This window comes from Hydra vulgaris, chromosome 12 (assembly GCF_038396675.1).
Source record: "Hydra vulgaris chromosome 12, alternate assembly HydraT2T_AEP".
Taxonomy (NCBI): Eukaryota; Metazoa; Cnidaria; class Hydrozoa; order Anthoathecata; family Hydridae; genus Hydra; species Hydra vulgaris.
In genome coordinates this window covers 46,780,708-46,800,000 of record NC_088931.1, presented here as the reverse complement: position 1 = coordinate 46,800,000, position 19,293 = coordinate 46,780,708, and the positions used below count along the sequence as shown (strand labels likewise).

Sequence of the window (19,293 nt, the reverse complement as noted above, 5' to 3'; positions counted from 1 at the left end):
AAATGTTGAATTTGGTTAAATTTTTATATGAAAATCAAAAATTAATAAATTCAAAACATAAAAACTTATTTTTACTTTAGCTTTTAGTTACATTAAAAAAAACATTGTATAAATTAAAGATTACTAATAAGAAACATTGTATAAATTAAAGATTACTAATAAGAAACATTGTATAAATTAAAGATTACTAATAAGAAACAATAAATTTGAAATATTATATATATATATAAATGTATATATATATATATATATATATATATATATATATATATATATATATATATATATAATATATATATATATATATATACACATACACAAATTTATATATTTATAATATATATCAGGATATATATTAAATATTTATAATAGATATACATATATACAGGCCTTGTTTTAAAGCGTAAACTGGCCATTTATGTACGCGGTAAGCCATTTCACATAAGCCATTTTTTAATATTTGAACAAGTCTAAAGAAATCATTTAAATAATAAAAGAAGTAATTAACGTTATAAAAACCACATGAAGTTTAAATGGCGATTAGACATAAAAGTTTGCATGACAATTAAATTTGATATTTACAAATGTAATAACTTAAGAAAAAACAAAGAAAATTTTGTTTTTATTAACATAACTTTTCTATCAAAAATGTTCAGTAAAAGAAAAAAAAAAAGACATCATAGGCACATAAAAAACGAAATCATAAAATAAACATAATAAAAATTTTTTTATTTAACATCTTGCAAGAGCAAGAATATTTATTTAGATAATTTCTCATAACAAACAATAACAAAAACAATCACCCAATTTAAAAATAAAAACAAAAAACAAACAGAAAATTATTAGTCAAAAAAAAGTACACGTTAAATTTTATTTTATATTAGGGTCACTTTTGATATTTTAAGTTTTGTTTGTCTGTTTGCTTTGTTATAATGATTTTATAACAAAATGTTTTTTAATTTTATCAAAAAAAAAGAGAAAAAAACATGATAACAAACTTGATATATCTTATAAAGAGTTTATTTTTTTATAATTAAAAAAAAACTTCTTTTATAAATATAACTCTATTATTAACTTTTTTTGCTTGAATTTACGCTTGAAGCAATATAGTTGCAATACACTTGCTATGTCTTCGTTTATATTTAAAGCAATACACTTGCAATGTCTTCGTTTATATTTATAAGTTTTATTTTGCAAAAATTACTTGTTTAGAAAAATAATATCTTAAATAGTTACATCAGTCTTATATACATAACAGATTGTAATATATCAAAAAAGTAAAAACAAAAAATTCCTTATAATTAAGGACTTTTAGAGAACAATTAATTACATAGAGTCTTTATGTATAAAACCAGAGTCCTTCTATAAAATAAACCCAGAGACCTTATGTATAATGCCGCATATATATATATATATATACATATATATATATATATATATATATATATATATATATATATATATATATATATATATATATATATATATATATATATATGTATATATATATATATATATATATATATATATATATATATATATATATATATATATATATATATATATATATATATATATATTAGGGTGGAGTGAATTTTAGTTTTTTTTACAGTTCGTTTAGCCTGGGTGTGCAAAAGTTGTCTATTCATTTCAGAAATACTCTGGAAAAATATCAATGCTCTAGGAAATTATCTTGAGGTTCCTCAAGACCTTTAAAATTTTTATGGGTCCCTAATATTATGTAAAAAAAAGTTTTTCAAAAGTATGTCATGTTGGGTCTCAAAAGAAGCAAAATTTTATAAAAATTTCAAAAATAAAAATTATTTTAAAATAAAAATTGTTATTTTATAGTTTATTGCAGAAAAAATGACCTTTTAAACTAAAAATGAAAAAAGTTTATTTTTTTTAATTATAATTTCAAAAAAATCTTAAATAATAATTTTTAATAAAATAATTGTTATTTTTGAAATTGTTAAAAATTTTGCTTGTTTTGAGACCCAACATGACATACTAAAAATAAAAATAAAAACATTGTTTATATTATGAAAAACATTCAGAATGTTTTAAAAACATTCAGAATATTTTTAAACATTCTGGTCAATTAAATTTGCGTTTTTGCAGTTTTTTTAAAAAACAATTAATTTGTAATTAATCTAATGAATTTTACTTTCTGCCAACACGCAAATGTTGGACGAAAGTCAAAGGTAATTAAAAGTGACGTATTTGTTGGCATAAGAATCATTTTTTTCATTCCGTACTCCCAAATGCAACAATCTATAGAACTATATATATACATATAAGATACATACATATATATATAACATATATATATATATATATATATATATATATATATATATATATATATATATATATATATATATATATATATATATATATATATATATATATATATATCTATATCTATATCTATATCTATATATATATATATATATATATATATATATATATATATATATATATATATATCTATATATATATATATATATATATATATATATATATATATATATATATATATATATATATATATATATATATATATATATATATATATATATATATATATATATATATATATATATATATATCAGGCCTTGCTTTAAAGCGTTAAGCTGCCGGCATTTACATACTATTTACATACTATTAACTTTTAAATTATTCTCTAAGCATTAAGATAAAAGAAGTAATTAATTTTATAAAAAACCACTTTTACTTTTGAATGACAATAATCTAAAAAAGTTTATTACAAAACTTTGAATGACAATTATGTTAGATATGAGCGCTATTTACTAATAAAAAACTCAAATAAAAACCAGAAAAACAACTCTATTAAGCTAATTATTTTATTGAAATATTTAATAACAGAAAACGAAATTGTTTATAGTTAACAAAAAAAATTTTTTGTATACAAAGTTTTTAAACAAAATATAAAAAAAAAACCATTAAAAAAAAAAAGATTTTATTTTGATAAAAAAATCTATAATTTAATTCTGATTAGGGATCATCCATAAATTACACAACGCTAACTTTCACTAATAAACGAAACAAAAAAGATCAAAAGTTTTCCCTTGCAGAGCTTTAAGTTAAACAAAAAATCGAAATAACTCATTAAGTTTAATGAAAACTGACGCATTGAAGAGCCTAAGATCTCCAGCTTCTTTTTTTTAACAATAATTTAATGTTGTGTAATTTATGGAAGAACTCTTGAAAAAGTATATTTGAGTTTATTAAAATTAAAGTTAATGCTTGGGTTTAATTTAACTGTCAAATTTATTTTAAAACATTACAAAATATTGTTCAATATTTAAATTTTATTTATTCTTAAAAAAAAATTAACTCATTTTTATCGCAATTGTTCTTTCAGTTTTCCTTCCTAAACAATTTTTCTTTTATACTCAAATATAAATTACTTGTAAACGTGTTCCGAGTTAAACTTTTTTTTATAATGCAAGTTAAAGCGTAGCGATTATTTTTTAATAAATGATATATACAGCGATATAATTTCAATAAATGGTCTTTGGAAAAAAATACTTCATTTTTACATCAAAATCACTAATAAAATAATAAATTTTTAATAAATAAAGTAAATAAATTATCTTAAATTTTTTTTTTGTTATTTTTTTTTAAATAAAAAATCATTTTTAGTTGCAAAGCCGCAACTAGAAATTTAAGAAATAATAATTTAAAAAAATTAACATGTTTCTATTCATTTATACAAATATAGAGAAAAAAAAATTGTTTATATCAAATATCTTTTAAAATGTAATATTTAATTATCTAATATAATATATATATATATATATATATATATATATATATATATATATATATATATATATATATATATATATATATATATGTATATATATATATATATATATATATATATATATATATATATATATATATATATATATTATATTATATTAGATAATTAAATCAATTATATCAACTTGTTTCTCCGTGCAGTGGCCTTGTTTGTCAAGGTTTGTGTTTTGGAGTTAGAGAGTTGAGAAAGGGTTATAACCACTATTAAGTAGCCTCCTCATCCGTAGTGGCCTTCTCCGTCTTGAGGAGGTGAATAATAAAACAAAATATATATATATATATATATGTATATATATATATATATATAATATATATATATATATATATATATATATATATATATATATATATATATATATATATATATATATATATATATATATATATATATACAACCCGTAGATGTTGTCTGAAAGTTTTTTCCATATTTTGTTGACAAAAAGTAAAAATTAAAATGCAAGACCGGAATTATTTTTTTTTATTAATTGAGAGACTGCCTGCCCCAACCAAACTGTCAGTCGATATAGCAACACTCCCTTGCGGGTCAGGCTATTTGACAGTCGATTTAGCAGCACTCCCTTGCGAGTCAGGCTATTTGTCAGTCGATGTAGCAGCACTCCCTTGCGAGTCAGGCTATAAGATAGTCGATGTAGCAACACTCCGCGCATGATTTACAGTAAAAATAAATAAATATAAAAACATTTAATTAAAAAAATTAAAAATAAAACATTTTATTAAAAAAAAAAAAAAAAAAACATTGTTTACATTGTTAAAAACATTCAGAATGTTTTTAAAACATTCTGGTCAATTAAATTTGCGTTTTTGTGGTTTTTTTTAAAAACGATGTATTTGTAATTATATTAATGGTTTTTACTTTCGTCCAACACGCAAATGTTGGACGAAAGTCAAAAGTAATTAAAAGTGACGTATGTGTTGGCGTAAGAATCACTTTTTTCCTTCCGCTCTTCCCAAAGACAACAAACTATATATATATATATATATATATATATATATATATATATATATATATATATATATATATATATATACATAGAAAATAAACATTCCCAATAAGTTAAAAAAATTTAATGTCTTTAAAAAATAAAAAGAATTTAATGACGTTAAATTCATATGATGCGATTAAGCATTTTTTTTATTTAAAACAAGGCCTGATATATATATATATATATTAGTTTTGAATTTGTTCCTACAAACCTTAAGTACTGAAGTTTTTGTCAATAAATATATCAGTATAACATCCTAAGTGACGTTTTATGAGCACATTTTATTAAGTATGTATGTGTATAATCAAATCAAGTACCTTTTAAATATGTGAGTTTAAGAGGATCTTCTTCATTGTACCAATATAATCCAACTAGAACAGCACTTAAACCAAATAGTAATATACAAGCTATGCATTTCAATTGTTTCCCACTAAACATACTTTTCAAACATTTTATAAAAAAAAAATGTTTTTCACTATGTTCATTTTTATTTCCTTCTCTATCTTTGAATCCTTCAACTTTATTTTTTGTGTTGTAATTGTTATATGACGATAACTGAACACGTCTGGAAACTGTTGGTGGACTTGGCTTTTTAGAAGTAAAACTATTCCTTACCTCAGCTTTACAAGCATCTACTTCTCCTCGTATATTTTTATCAATGGTATTCATTGAAGTTCTTGATACTACAACAGGAGAACCAGGAGTGCGAAAAACATTATTTTCCATTGATGGAGACATTATTTGTTTCTTTGATAATCTTATAATATTTTGACGCTTTTCTTCATTTAATTTTTCCAAAAAATGTTCATCATCACTATATTCTGCATTTAATGCAACGTTTTTTCTATTTAAATCACAACTAGATTGATAATCATTAGAAGAAATATATTTTGTTCCAATCAATTGAGAACTTTTACTCATAATATTTTGTGAATTAGGTGATGCACTTGTATAAGTAGAAGGAATTTGAACTTTTGCTTCAATAGGTTCATTTTTATTAACTAATTTAGGTTTTTCTAAATCTAACAATTTTTCTGAATTTTTAGATTTCTTTAATTTAAATAAAACTTCATCTTCTTCGTCACTGGAAAAAGGAGCAAATTTTAAATTTGAAGAATCGCTTCGAGATAAAGATGAGCGACGAGAAGATATGTTTGACTTGCGAACAACTTTTTTTTTGTGATTAGAGGAGTTCGAAATAGATTGCTCAGATTCATTTATCAATTTTTTCAGTTTATTTTCTAACGTAACTCTAGTAGATTTAGTTATAGGACCGACAGATTTTCCAAACTCTGTGAGCTTCTTTCGTAACTCAGCATTTGATAACTCGGTCACATTTATTTCGGCCATGTTGATCCTATAGTCGTGATCCTTAGACGGACGTCCAACGTTATATTTAATTCCGAGTGGCCTTAAATTCCGGTTTGTTGTACTAATATTAGCCATGCGAAATAAACCAGAACTGTGGTTTAAAATTTTAAAAATGTGGCTGAATAATAATTAAAAAAAAACTTTATAAATATAGACCTGATTGGAAGAAAGAATATCTACTTTCTCTGATAAAATATTATGTAACAGATAAGCATTATATTGCTTCCCATCAGAGGCGTTGCGATAAGGTAAGCAGGGTAGAGAAAGTCCAAAGGGCCACCGGGTCGTTAACAAGGTTGAGAGTCGCTGAGTTTATTATAGTGTTGCAAAAAAAAAACTTTATTACTCAAAGTTGTTAGAACAAACTAACGGAAACACCAAAAAGACGTGGAAGGTAATTAAAGAAATTATTGGCAATTCAAAAAATTATGAAAAAAATAACCAGCCCAAAAAAATTCTAGTAGATGGTAAACTTATATACGATAAAGCAATAGTTGCTGAAAATTAATAAACTTAAACAAATTTAACATGTTAACTACCAAAAAACTAAAAATAATAATAAGATCAACTATTATTATTAAGAATACCGATGTCTTTATCACACTTCTTTAAAAATGTTTACTTTTGAATATTTAGTCTTGAAGTTTAAAAAGTTTTATTTTTTTGTTTCATTTAACCTAAACATGCAGTATCTTTTTGTAAATTATCTCATATTTATTTTATTTTTGACACTTTTATATATTTTATGTTGTTGTGGACGGAATTTTATTCATTTTATTATAAAAACGACAATACGAGGTAACATGTATATATACATGTATATATGCACATATGTATGTATGGGTGTATATGTCATGTGCGTATGTGTGTATGTATATACACATATATATTTATACATTTCTTAACTAGGTTTCTTAACTAGGTTTAACTTTCTTAACTAGGTTTACTTTTAATTTTTTAGTACTTTTTTGTTTCTTAACTTCTTATACTTAATGTTTTGTAAAGATTTTTTAATATTTTACGGACTTGTAAAATACGATTGTAATGAGGCTCGGTGATAAGGCTAGTTGATGCCTTTTTCTTGCTCCAGTCATTTCCTTTTGTTATATTTGTACATTGTATATATTCTCAACGGCAAAATAAATGAAACTACTACATAAATTTTACAAAAATACATGATAAAATTACATAAATAAGGTTAGGTGTCACTTGTACAGTTATATATGGTGAACAACTTGTAACTATTCAAAGGAGTAACACCTAAAAAAAAAACATTAAATAAAACTTCGAGAGAAAAAAAAAGGAAATTAAGAAAAATAAACAAAGACAACTAATAAAAAAACATAGAAGAAAAAAATTAAGATTACACCTCAGCAGCTCAGTCGTCACAACAGAAGCCACATATGTATTTAGTAGCATGTAAATCTGTACTTTAGCATGCCTCGTGAGTCTAAAGGCAACACACAGAGCACATCTAATATTGGCCGAATGCTTTCAAATTCTTCAAATTATTTTATTTCTAGTATTGTTTTGTCCTGCACCTGAATAAAGGCAAAATATCACAATCAAAGTTTATATAAAAAATTACGAACATTGTTATTATCATGATTATTACCAGTAGCCAAGACAGGAAGTTCTTGACTAAGAGTAGCTAAAGCAGGAACTTTAAGATATACCATAGTCACTGTTGGTTCTAGGAGGCCTGTAACTTTTGAAAGCATATAGCAACAAAATCTGAAGCAGACAGTTGACTTAAATGATCCAAAAGTCCTAACTGGCATTTGTGAGCGTTGCCGCTCCAACCTTTGGAGGCTTGAGGAGGGAAAGCTTAAAACCCAAACATGGCTGTTTGACTTCTCTATTATCTCCACCCTGTTATAAGTCCATCCTGTTACAGGAGATTCGGTTTGTAATTGTTTAATTTGCTCATTTAGTAAAGCAAAACACAATTCTTCACATCCAATCTTGGCAACCCAGAAACCTGATACAAATCAGAACTTAGTTGAAAGAAAATGTACTTAATGCTTTTCAATTTTTAGCAAGAGTCTCCCACACAATTGCTCAAGGTCTAACTTGCAAAAGAATTTAGCAGAAGTCTTCTCAAAGGACTCTGCGGCAGCTTAAAGAGTTGCAGCATCAGTCATTGTCAACAAGGAAGTTTTACCTCACGGAACAGTTCGTCTTAGTAGAATAGGAATAAGGAAATAGGAGGCTACCCTATTCCAGTTCTTCCAGGTAACATTTTATTAGGTAATTAAAGTTTTAGCTTCATATTTTAAATCTATGTAAGGCATAATAATGTAAAATCTCTCTTAATTATTTTCAAGGCTCATCTTCAAGAGCAAGAAGACTTTTCAATGAAGGACCAGAACAAACAGTAAAAGGTCTTCTTTATGTGCAATACAACACAATACGCTGTCTAATTCTGGTGCGAAAAAGCTGATGTCAACACTAAATCAAGTTGTTCCTAGTTGGATTGTTGAAAACAACTTCCTCTCCAAGTTTGATCAGTTGAGCAAACTGACAAAGGCACAAATCAGGTGGATAAACTTGCACTTTATTGCAAATACTTAAAAGTTCTTTATCAGCTAGTTCTTGAAACTATAAACCTCTCTGATGACTACATTGTGAAGCTGGGAGTGGATGATGGTGGATTTCTAAAAGTAAGCTTTGGAATAATGGAAAAAGGTTCAGCTTCATCATCTCCGCTATTAAAACAACTTCTCACCAATTCTATGGATAATGATTCTAATGTTAAGCGTCAGTTACTGATTGCCTGTTCTGATAATCTTTGGGTAAACTACAGCAATGTCAAGCAAGTTTTTGATCTGCTGAACCTTGACGAACTTCGCTTTTTTTTTCTGTTGTGATATGAAGCTGATAAATATAATTTGTGGTCTACAAGCACATTCTAGTGCAAACCCATGCTATTGGTGTGATATTTCATCAAAAGATCTTGCAAAGTGTGAATCTCTAAGAACTTTTGGATCAATCAGTAGAGATTATCAGGCCTTCAATGTGACCGGTGCTAACATCAAGAAAGTAATTTCATTCAGAAACTCTATTCATGCACTCATCATCTATGCTTCAGATGAATCCTTTTTTCATTGATGTGCTTCCACCCATGGAGCTTCATCTGCTGCTTGGTGTCGTAAATCATCTTCTACAGTCTCTCAAAGATTTGGACACATGTTCTGGCATTACATCATATTCAACAGCAACCATTTCATGGAAAACAACTTGCTGGAAATAAGTGCAGGAAGCTTTTGAAGAATGTGGATGTTTTGGAAAGATTGACCCAGCAGCACTCCTTCTTTCCAGCTGTTCCTTTTATTGACACACTAAGAAAATTCTGGACAACTAAATAAGCCCAAATTTCATAAGTGCGAACTGGCATAACTGCAAATGGCGTATATGCAAACTGGCGTAAGAGTAAACTTGCATAAGTGCGAACAGGCATAAGTATGAACTAGTTGAAAAACTAGCTCAAGTACAAACTGACATAAGTGCGCAGAAAAAGTTTGCAAACATTGGCATAAGTGCAAATTGGCATAAGTGCGAACTGGCATAAGTGCGATTTTATTCAGTGCACTTATGCCAGTTCATACTTATTCCAGTTTTTGTAACTGCTATGCACTTATGCCAATTCACTTTTATGCCAATGTTTGCAAATTTTTTGGCGCACTTTGCACATATGCCATTTCGTACCTATACCAGTTTTTGCAATGCTTCGCACTTATGCCAGTTGGCACTTATTCAGCTTCCAGGAAAACTTAATGACGTTGTCCATGCTTGTTTTGGCAATGACCTTGATGAAAATTATTTTGAAAAAATAGAGTTAATCATAGTCTCCTATTTACAACTTCAGGACGCTACCAACACTCCCAAGGTTCATGCTGTCATCCACCATGTTAAAAATTGTTAAAAATTTTTTTGTAAGGAAAGTAGACAGATCTCTCTAACGGCTACAACTTGTATAAACAGTTAGGCGGAAAGAGCAACATTACAACTCCATTGGCCTTCGCAAAATTCAAAACTTCTAGGTTAATGTGCGATTCATGGTTGCCGAGTAGCAAGAAAGCTGGTTTATGTGGGGTGCATTGTACGTGAGGCACAAGATGCTTCATTAGTAGAGTTCAGACTCAAGAAAAATCAACGTGTCAGACTCAAAAAAAATCAACGCAAAAAAAACAGAGCATTCCTAAAAACATGTATTTTATTGTGTTTTTTTTTTCTTTTTTAGTATTCTTTAAATTTTAGATATTAAACTTGAAACAGTTCCATATCAAATAAACTTTGAAATATGCATGCTTTTTTATTTAATGTAAAGTATATTATCCTATATATTATCTATAACCATTTACACATCAATGTTAAAAAAGCACTGCAAAATAAAGGAAAAACTATATTTTGTAAAGTTACTCTTTTAAAATACTACTATATTAAATTTTAAACATAGTTAAGGTATGTCCATTGATTATTTCAATAAAATAGGGGGGGGGGGAGTCAGAAAATTTATCTGGCTCTGGAAGTTTGACAAATTGTTGACAAGGGAAAGGTGGAGGTAAAAATTGCCAAAAAATTGTTGACATAAATAATGGACAGCCACTAGGTTAATTTTGAAGAATCAATTTTTGATCTTGTTGTAGTGTTATTCATATTGGCATGTTGTTCATATGCTCCAATATTGTCTAATACTGCTAGCTAAATTTTATCGCTTCCATCAACAAGTACGGTAGTTGGTAGTAGACAATCTTTAATCCACAATTAAAAGCAAAATAGATTTTAATTTAATATACAGGTCCGGGTTTAAATACAAACAGGGTGTGCCATGGCATAAGGATCCCCACAAAATTAGGTGCCCCAAAATCTAAAGATAAAAAAATTAATTTGTGTTTTACGATACACAATTCGCGCAGCAACACCAAAAAATTTACTGCAATTTACACTTTGAATAACTTGGCAGACCAACTGTATAAGCTGTCATGCACATCATCTCAACGAGACCTGCGCGTTGTTATGAATAACAATCTGAAGGTTAAAAAACAAGTCTTCAAGGCTGCATTAGTTGGCAGCTGAATGCTTGGCAGACTAAAGAAAGCTTTTTGAGGTCTAAGTTTAGCATTATGACGCACACTGTCTACTTCATACGTTTGCCCAGATTTAGAGCTTGCTTAAAAACAAGACATCACTATTTCTAGCTCAAGACATAGCCACACTCAAACAAGTTTAACACCTGGAGACAAATTATATTGTTAACTTAAAGCGCTTGCCCTACATTCAGAGACTATCAAGATTTAACTTGACAATGCTCACCGAACAACGAGAAAGAGGAGATCTTATTGAGCAATACAAAATTATGGGCAAAATTGACAAAATTAACTTCTCAATCCCTTACCACCAACCAAACACCAATTCTTTAAAGTACAGTCTTTGACCGCGTGGATGCACAAAGCAACTGAAAGCACAACTTGTACGAAGCTGCTCAAAAAGAAACAACTTGCTCACCAACCGTGTTGTCAAAAAATGGAATGCTTTACACCAAAACGCGGTGAATCAAAGAACCTGGAAAATTTCAAATACAAACTTTCTTTGCTCCGGCATCTTAACTTTAGCTGAAATCTAAAAACTCTATTTTCATCACAGAGTGGACTGGTGTGCCGCTTTTGTCAATAACTTGTAAATCTTGTTGACCATGAATAAACCAAACAAACAAGCAAAACAGAGATATTGATGCATACACATCTTTGAAAGCAGGGCCAGCGCGAGTAGATTTTAAGTTGGGAGGGCACGTCATACGGGTTTTTGCCGAAAACCTTTTTAATACATAAAAACAAATCTAAATTGCCCTAAAACTTTGAAATTAGTTAACTTATAACTTTTTGTTTTTCTTCTTTACAAAAAAAAGTCGTTTACTGTTTGGAAAGTCATTGTAGTTTTATAAACATCTGTCACTGCACAGTCACATTAGTTTTGATACAAAACGTTAAAAAACCATTGACTGTGTACATTATGATTACAAGAGATATTTTCTTTAAACAAAACGTCTCAGTTTTGTTTTCTGTCATAAGTGCGTGCAAAATTCCAAAGCAGGTATGTAAACGATATTTTGTTGCTTTCTATTTCTTTTTAAAATAAAAGCAGGATTTTGTAACGACAATCTTATATTTTAGGGGATCTTAAACCACCAAGGAACCAAGGAAAATGGTTTGACTGAACGTATGTTTGACTTAAGCAAAGTAAAACAGTTGCTCTTGTTTTCAAGGGATTATAGCGATTATACTTAAGGGAATATGCAGTCGAGAGAAACAAACCAAAGTTTGAGTTAACCAGTGTTAGACTTACCAAGAATCAGTTATATTTTTAATTGTGTTTGCATTTTGTTTCAAAATGAAAAAAGAACGTTAGACGTTAGAGTAAAAATTATGCACAAATATATAAAAATAAAGTTCCTTTGAGTCTGTAGTATTCCTTCATAATTTTTATAAAATGAAAATGACAATTAAAGAAGTAACTATAGCAATATTGATAAAGCTATTACTACTATAGAAACACTATCGCTATTATTAAACAATATTATCAAAGCAACTAAAACAAAGATATAACTTTTGGGTGTTCTTGACAAAAACTTTGTCAACTAGTTTCACCCAATAAGTTTCTGATATTTAAACAAAAATTAACTAAAACTTTATATGATTTATAAGGTTGCTGAAAAAATCTAAAAATCATTATCATCCATCAGATCCAGACCATCATTACTTGATGGTCTGGATCCGCCCCTGCCACAAAGTCGTCTTCATTGTTACATTTTGCACAATTAGCGCCATATATTTCAAGTCTGGCATTTTTAAAAATCTCGGGTCTGTGAACTTTCTACAGTACAACTATCTGTTCTGTCAAGTGAACTATGGCGTCCATTTTGAGCGATCAAAAACAGTTACCCAACTGTGGCACGTCCTTAGTGGATAGTGACCCTGTAATTCTTCGATGTAATCAAACTTTAAAACTTGAAACTGCCATAGAAATATTAAATAATACTGATCAATATAAAGTTATTCATAAAGTTCCTGAAAATCCAAAAGGAGGAGATACTTTTTTGCTTATTCCTTTAAACGGTGAAGGTGAGAAACAAAAAAGAATGTATCATTTTGTTAACATTAGATCTATTTTACTTTGACTTAATTGGATCATGATGTTTAAATAAACTTATGCTAATTTTTCGGTTTCTAAGTACTAAAATTGCTGCCTTGGATTAACATCTAAGTCACTAAACAGTGTTGTAGAAACAACACTGTTAAGTGACTTAATCAACTTGTCAAGAACTTAATTTCAGTTTTCATTTTAAATTGGACTTTTTTTAAATTTTAAACTAAACTTTTACTACAAATTCGACTTGCAATTATTTCAAAACAAAAAATAAAACTGCAATAACTTCCTCCTGTGTGACATTTTTGCTTTGGTTATAATATCAAAATTATTTATTCTTTTGTATCATTATTGTTATGTCGTTTGTTGTATGATATATATTTATACATATATATATATATATATATATATATATATATATATATATATATATATATATATATATATATATATATATATGTATGTATATATATATAATTATTATTGTTAATATTATTATTTGTATAGATTCCTGGAAAAACGATGGGTACAAATGGTGCCATTATGGACCTAAACTTGTACCTGGAAAAAATCCAACAGTCCAAAAAAGATATTATGCTGCTTATATGAGTAATGGAAAGGTTTCAAAATTTCATAAAAATGTTTATCAGTTAATAAATGACGAGCGGGAAAGAGTTCCAGTTGTTGTACATTATTTTGGAGATCATACAATAGCTGCAATGCGAGACTCTAAAAAAGAATTAAAACATTCAGATAAGTCTGTTGTTTCTAGTGAGCACCAATATTCAAGATATGACGATAAAAAAGGAACTGTTCACCGAGCTGTAAAACCAAAACAACAAAAAAAGTGTATTTTATCAAAAGAAGATTTTCTCGAGCTTCACAGAATAGCTTATGGCTTAGACTCTTATGTTAAGTTAATTTCCCATTTTCCTGATTTGATTATTGTTTTTGGCTCAAAAGAAATATCTGATGATCTTGAGAATTTACTAGGATTGAATCAGGAGCCACGACCATTATTTTCTTATAGTAATTCATATGAGCTAGGAGATTATGTTGTGTCTTCCTTCTTGTTTACTCATCCAGCTTTTCTAGAGCGTCCTACTATTCCATCTCACTTTGTCATTCATGAAAAAACTTGTGGATTAGCACATCAAGAGCTTTGTCGAATTTTATCCCAAATGGTACCTAGTATAGTTGGAAGTTCTAATCCAGTTGTCTTAAATTTGGATCCAAATAAATTTTCTGCAATTAGCACTGTTTTTCCAAATATGCATACACTATTTTCTTGGAAAGATGTTATAGCAAATACAAAAGCGTGGTTGTATGCTAATGGTGCTAGTCAGCAGGAAGTTACAGTTTATATAGAAGATTTGCGCCAACTTTTTTCAAGGCGCTCTAAAGAACTATATGAAGAAGCACTCGTTGAGTGTAAAACTCGCTGGCATGACTTTTTTGAAGAGTATTACATGAAAGAAATTCATGAAGTTGTTAATGATAGATTAGGCAGATGGGCACTTGAAAAGTGGAATGTGTATAATCCCTATACAGGCGTGACTGATAAAAGTAATGAAGGTATGGAAATTGTTATTAGACAACTAAAAGTCTCAGGAAATTCACCCGTTCAATCAACTGTATTGTCTCTTTGTTTATTACAGCGTTGGTTGTCCTGTGAGATTTCTAAAAGCTTTTGCGGAGTAGGACCATACACAATGCGTGCAGAATTTCAAGCACTTCAAAGAAATATGGATGATATTAATAATAGTTCTCCTTCCTGTCCACCTGACCAGATTTTGTTTTATATTCAAAATAAACAGGTGTTGGTGGCAGAAGGAATTTTAAAAGATGATGCTGAGAATTCTGAAATCAAAATGAATTTACAGTCTGCAGCTACTCAGCTATTAAAAGCTGGTGCAATTGAGTTAAATAGCAAACAGCAGACTTTCACTGTAAAAGTCAACCCTGTTACTTATTATGAAGTCAGTTTGTTTCCTAAAGTTTCTTGTTCATGTCTGGAAAACAGGAGTGGGTTATGCTCGCATGTTTTAGCTGTTAAAATGAGTCTTGGTATAAACATTGAAGATGACTTGCGTAAGTATCAACCCCAGCGAAATATTAAATCTGAAATAAAATTGAATTCTGATAAAAAAATGAAAAGGGAAGGAAGCAACGAAGATAGACTGTTTCACCACTTACATAGCAAAAGATCAAAGGAGGTTATCTCTGATGAAGATGTTTCAATCCAAAGTAATGAAATGACGCATGTTAGTGAAAACATTGACCCAGAGGGCAATGAAGCAGTAGATGTTGATCATACTACTACTGTGCTTTTACATAATACACTTGATGATGCTACACAATTACAAAACCTTTTGCAAATGTCTAATCCTTCATTCCAGCATGAAGTAGGTATGAATATGTAGCACAATCTTATGTTTTATGTAAACGTGATAGTTATGAAATCTTTACCTTTGATTCTTTTATTTAATGAAGTTTATAAGTTCTATAACGACAGTTTCAAGCAAAAAAAATGTATTGATTTATTTAAAATTGTTATAAATTTTTATTGAATTGTATGATCTATATGTTTTAAACCGGTTTGACCTAAACCAATTAAATTGTGCTGATGTTATTTTAAACTGATTTTGTAGTAGTGACAATCCCGGACATTGTAGTAATCATTCATAGATAAACCCTTGGATCCAGGCATTTTCATTGAATCTAGGATCCGACCCTTAATAATCTTTTTAATTATTATTGCTTCTAAAATTTGGGAATAAACTGTGTCGAGTACGAGTCTCTTAATCATAAAATTAATAGTTTAAGGTTCATGGCTAATATAATTTCTAATATAATCTAGCCTTGAGTAAGAGTTAAGGAAACATTTTTTTCTAGCTATCAGCAATGCGTGCGTGATTTTAAAAATTATTTTTGTTCAATACCAAATGGTTTTATGTTTTTTTTTTTTTAAATAAGCTTGAAAAAAATGCCAATATTAAGGGGTCATTTATAAATTACGTAACGCGACAGTTTTCGGCAGTTTTGAGCATTATCCTACCCCTCCTTGTAACAGGTCTTAACGCTTAGTGCCCTATTCCCTAACCCAGCTGGCACGGAACGTAAACATAATTCAAAAACCTATTGATGATAAGTCGGCGTAGTGCCATACTTTGGATATCGCACCGCACTGTGGGACAGAATAGTTGTAAAACTGGCAAAAAATATAATTTTTTCAGTTTTGGATTCTCTAAAAGTTAATTTAAAAAGGCGGTTGTTATACATTAGAAATATTATTGCATAGATTTTTAAATATTTATTTACTCATGTTAAATATATTTTAATTTAAAAAAAAAAAAAAAAGAACAATTAAAAAAAGAAAATCAAAGCTCGAAAGAATTTCCTTTGGTTTTTCATAAATCAAATCACACTGTTCTCTGAATTCTTTATTATTTACAACTATTTTTTTATCACGTCCGTGAGCTTGTCACTTCTTGATTAGTAGTTTATAAGTCAAGTACAAAATGCATTTAAACATTCGAATCCAACCGCGTAGCAAAGATGAACCAAATTATAAGTTTTCAATTTTATTACTCGTCTCAACTATTTGTTCAATATTGTAAATTGCTTTGAGGTTGCATCACATATAAAACATTTTTTGATTGAAGAAGCGTCTGTCAGAACATTACATACTTTTCCATCTGCCATACAAAAAATTAAAACATGAAATACTTCTATTTGCTTTTTTTTTTGATCGGGCACTTTGATTGTTATTTTTTCTAGTAGTCTATTCTTCTCCGCAAGTGATCCTGAATTAGAATGCATAATTATACGCTGATGACGAAAGAAAAGTAATCAATTAGCAATAAGATATTGCAGAATGTTTTAATGATTTTTTGTAAATGTCGCAAAAAAGCAGCAAATAAATAAACTTTAAGAAAAAAAACTTTTTAATAAAATCTGAAAAAAAAGTGGATCCTGTACTGGATGAGTTTAAAATATGTTTTAACTTGATAAAACTAGGCAAAAGCACAGGTCTCGATGATGCCAGCTCTCAAATTTTTGATAATAATGTGTTCATTACTTAACGGGTGATGCGGAAGTTATCGGACAAAATAAAAACGTCAATAACTTATTTATAAATAAAAAAACAAACTATTATTATATTTTTTTTAAATAAAGCATTTGTCTTTTAATAAAAATATATTATTTTTTATATGAAAAAATACCACCATCTGCAATTGATCTCAATTTTGCTCTGACGTCTTTCATATGCGACTGTAAAAAGTTTAAATCAATTTATTGTAGTTTTAGTTTAATGCGATCAATCAAAACTTGTTCTGTTGAAGCTTGCCAATCTCCCTCGTAAACCTTCTGTGCCAAATGTCCCCAAAAATTTTCAATTGGTCGTGCTTGAGGCACATTTGGGGGATTGGATTCTTTATCAACGTAATAGACATATTGGTCTATCCAATTTAGAGAATCTTTAGAATAATGAGAACTTGCTAAATCTGGCCAAAATAAATAGTAAAAGTCTCCATGATACTTGTGAATAAATGGAAGAAGTCGTTTTTCTGAACATTCATTAATATAGATTGATGAATTAATCGCTACAGCCTTGGAAGTGCGATACAATGAATCAGACATACCACGGTCAGATATCCGCATTAATAATTTTTTTGGAAGTTTCTCTTTTCCTATAAAACGAACACTTTCTGGGCATTTCTTTTTGTTGTTTGTGTAGTATCCAGAATTTCCAGGCATGTTGTCCCCTGCAAAACAAAAGTATTTTTCGTCATCGATGACTAGAAGCGATTTTGTGTTATAGAGTTGGTTAACTAGCTTCCTGCTTCTTTTCTTTGCCTTTATTTGTTGTTCTATAGTGTATTTTGGATGTCTTTTCACGTTTTCTATATTTAATATTCATTTTTTTAACTGACGACCAATTGTCGATTGATTTACACCGAATTTAATACCTATTTTTCTCTGACTGACCCCTTTTTGATTGTTGACAAGTCTCGTTAACTCGGCTTTCTTTTCTCTAGTCCAGGATGTCGGACGACCAGGGTGTTTTCTATCAAAAAACGATTGAACAGTTTCAAGTCTTTTTAGGTTATCATATATTGTACTTCGAGCAAATCCTTCCTTTTCAAAATGTTTTACGATTTTTTTTTTATTTATATTAGGTTTATTTACAAAAAACATTTTTAGTCGCTTTCGAAAAGATTCTCGTTCAGCTGCATTTAACCTCATTTTAAATAATTGTGTTTCAAATAATAAAGTTTATATTTTATAGAACGTTTATGCCTACGCATAAAACCACAAAAACTAATTATTATGCTCAAATAATGAAATTAGGATTTGTCCGATAACTTCCGAATCACCCGTTACTGTTTATTTGTAATCTTTCATTTAAAAATGAAGTGTTTCCTGACTATTTGAAATTAGCAAGAATGGTTTTAATACATAAAGATGATATTTTAACATTATTAATAATCAGTACGGATTTAGAAAAGTTCACTCGACAGAACCTGCAGTAATTAAATTAGTTAAGGAAACTTTAAATAGGCTTTAAAGCAACCATTACACTCTTTGGGTTTTTATTAGGAGTGTTAAAAATCATAGAGTGTCTTTCCGGGTACCCGTCAAGCGAACGGGCGGGTAACTGTTAAAGAAATAATTTTCTTCATGCCATTTATTTTGAGTTTTTTTTTTTTCACTTACATCTTAATTTTAAATATGCTTTGATAAGAATTATTTTAAAAGTAAAATATTAGGAGCGGGTTTTGTCACTCGCAAAGAAGGGGGCTAAAAAGGTCTTGAAAAAAAAAAAATGTCCTCATATTTTCATTTATAAGTAACTTTCTTTTTTAATTTTTTGTACTTCAGTGCAATAATCAAGTTCATATACGTATAATTACGT

At 28.4% G+C, this 19,293-nt stretch overlaps 2 protein-coding genes across 2 annotated transcripts in view; one reads left to right on the top strand and one right to left on the bottom strand.

Annotated features, from left to right (window-relative positions):
• LOC100215426 (uncharacterized) overlaps window positions 1-6,263 on the bottom strand; it is a 54,296-nt gene extending 48,033 nt beyond the window's left edge. Inside the window, exon 1 of the mRNA XM_065813474.1 lies at window positions 5,174-6,263. Coding sequence (XP_065669546.1) covers window positions 5,174-6,206 — 1,033 coding nt within the window. The 5' untranslated portion in view covers window positions 6,207-6,263. The remainder of the gene's footprint in view (window positions 1-5,173) is intronic.
• Window positions 6,264-13,030: 6,767 nt separating this feature from the next.
• LOC100199922 (uncharacterized) lies at window positions 13,031-16,012 on the top strand. The gene is made up of 2 exons (XM_065813473.1): window positions 13,031-13,348; window positions 13,881-16,012. The coding sequence occupies exons 1-2, from the start codon at window positions 13,135-13,137 to the stop codon at window positions 15,794-15,796; spliced, it is 2,130 nt and encodes a 709-aa protein (XP_065669545.1). The 5' UTR covers window positions 13,031-13,134; the 3' UTR covers window positions 15,797-16,012.
• Window positions 16,013-19,293: the final 3,281 nt, after the last annotated feature.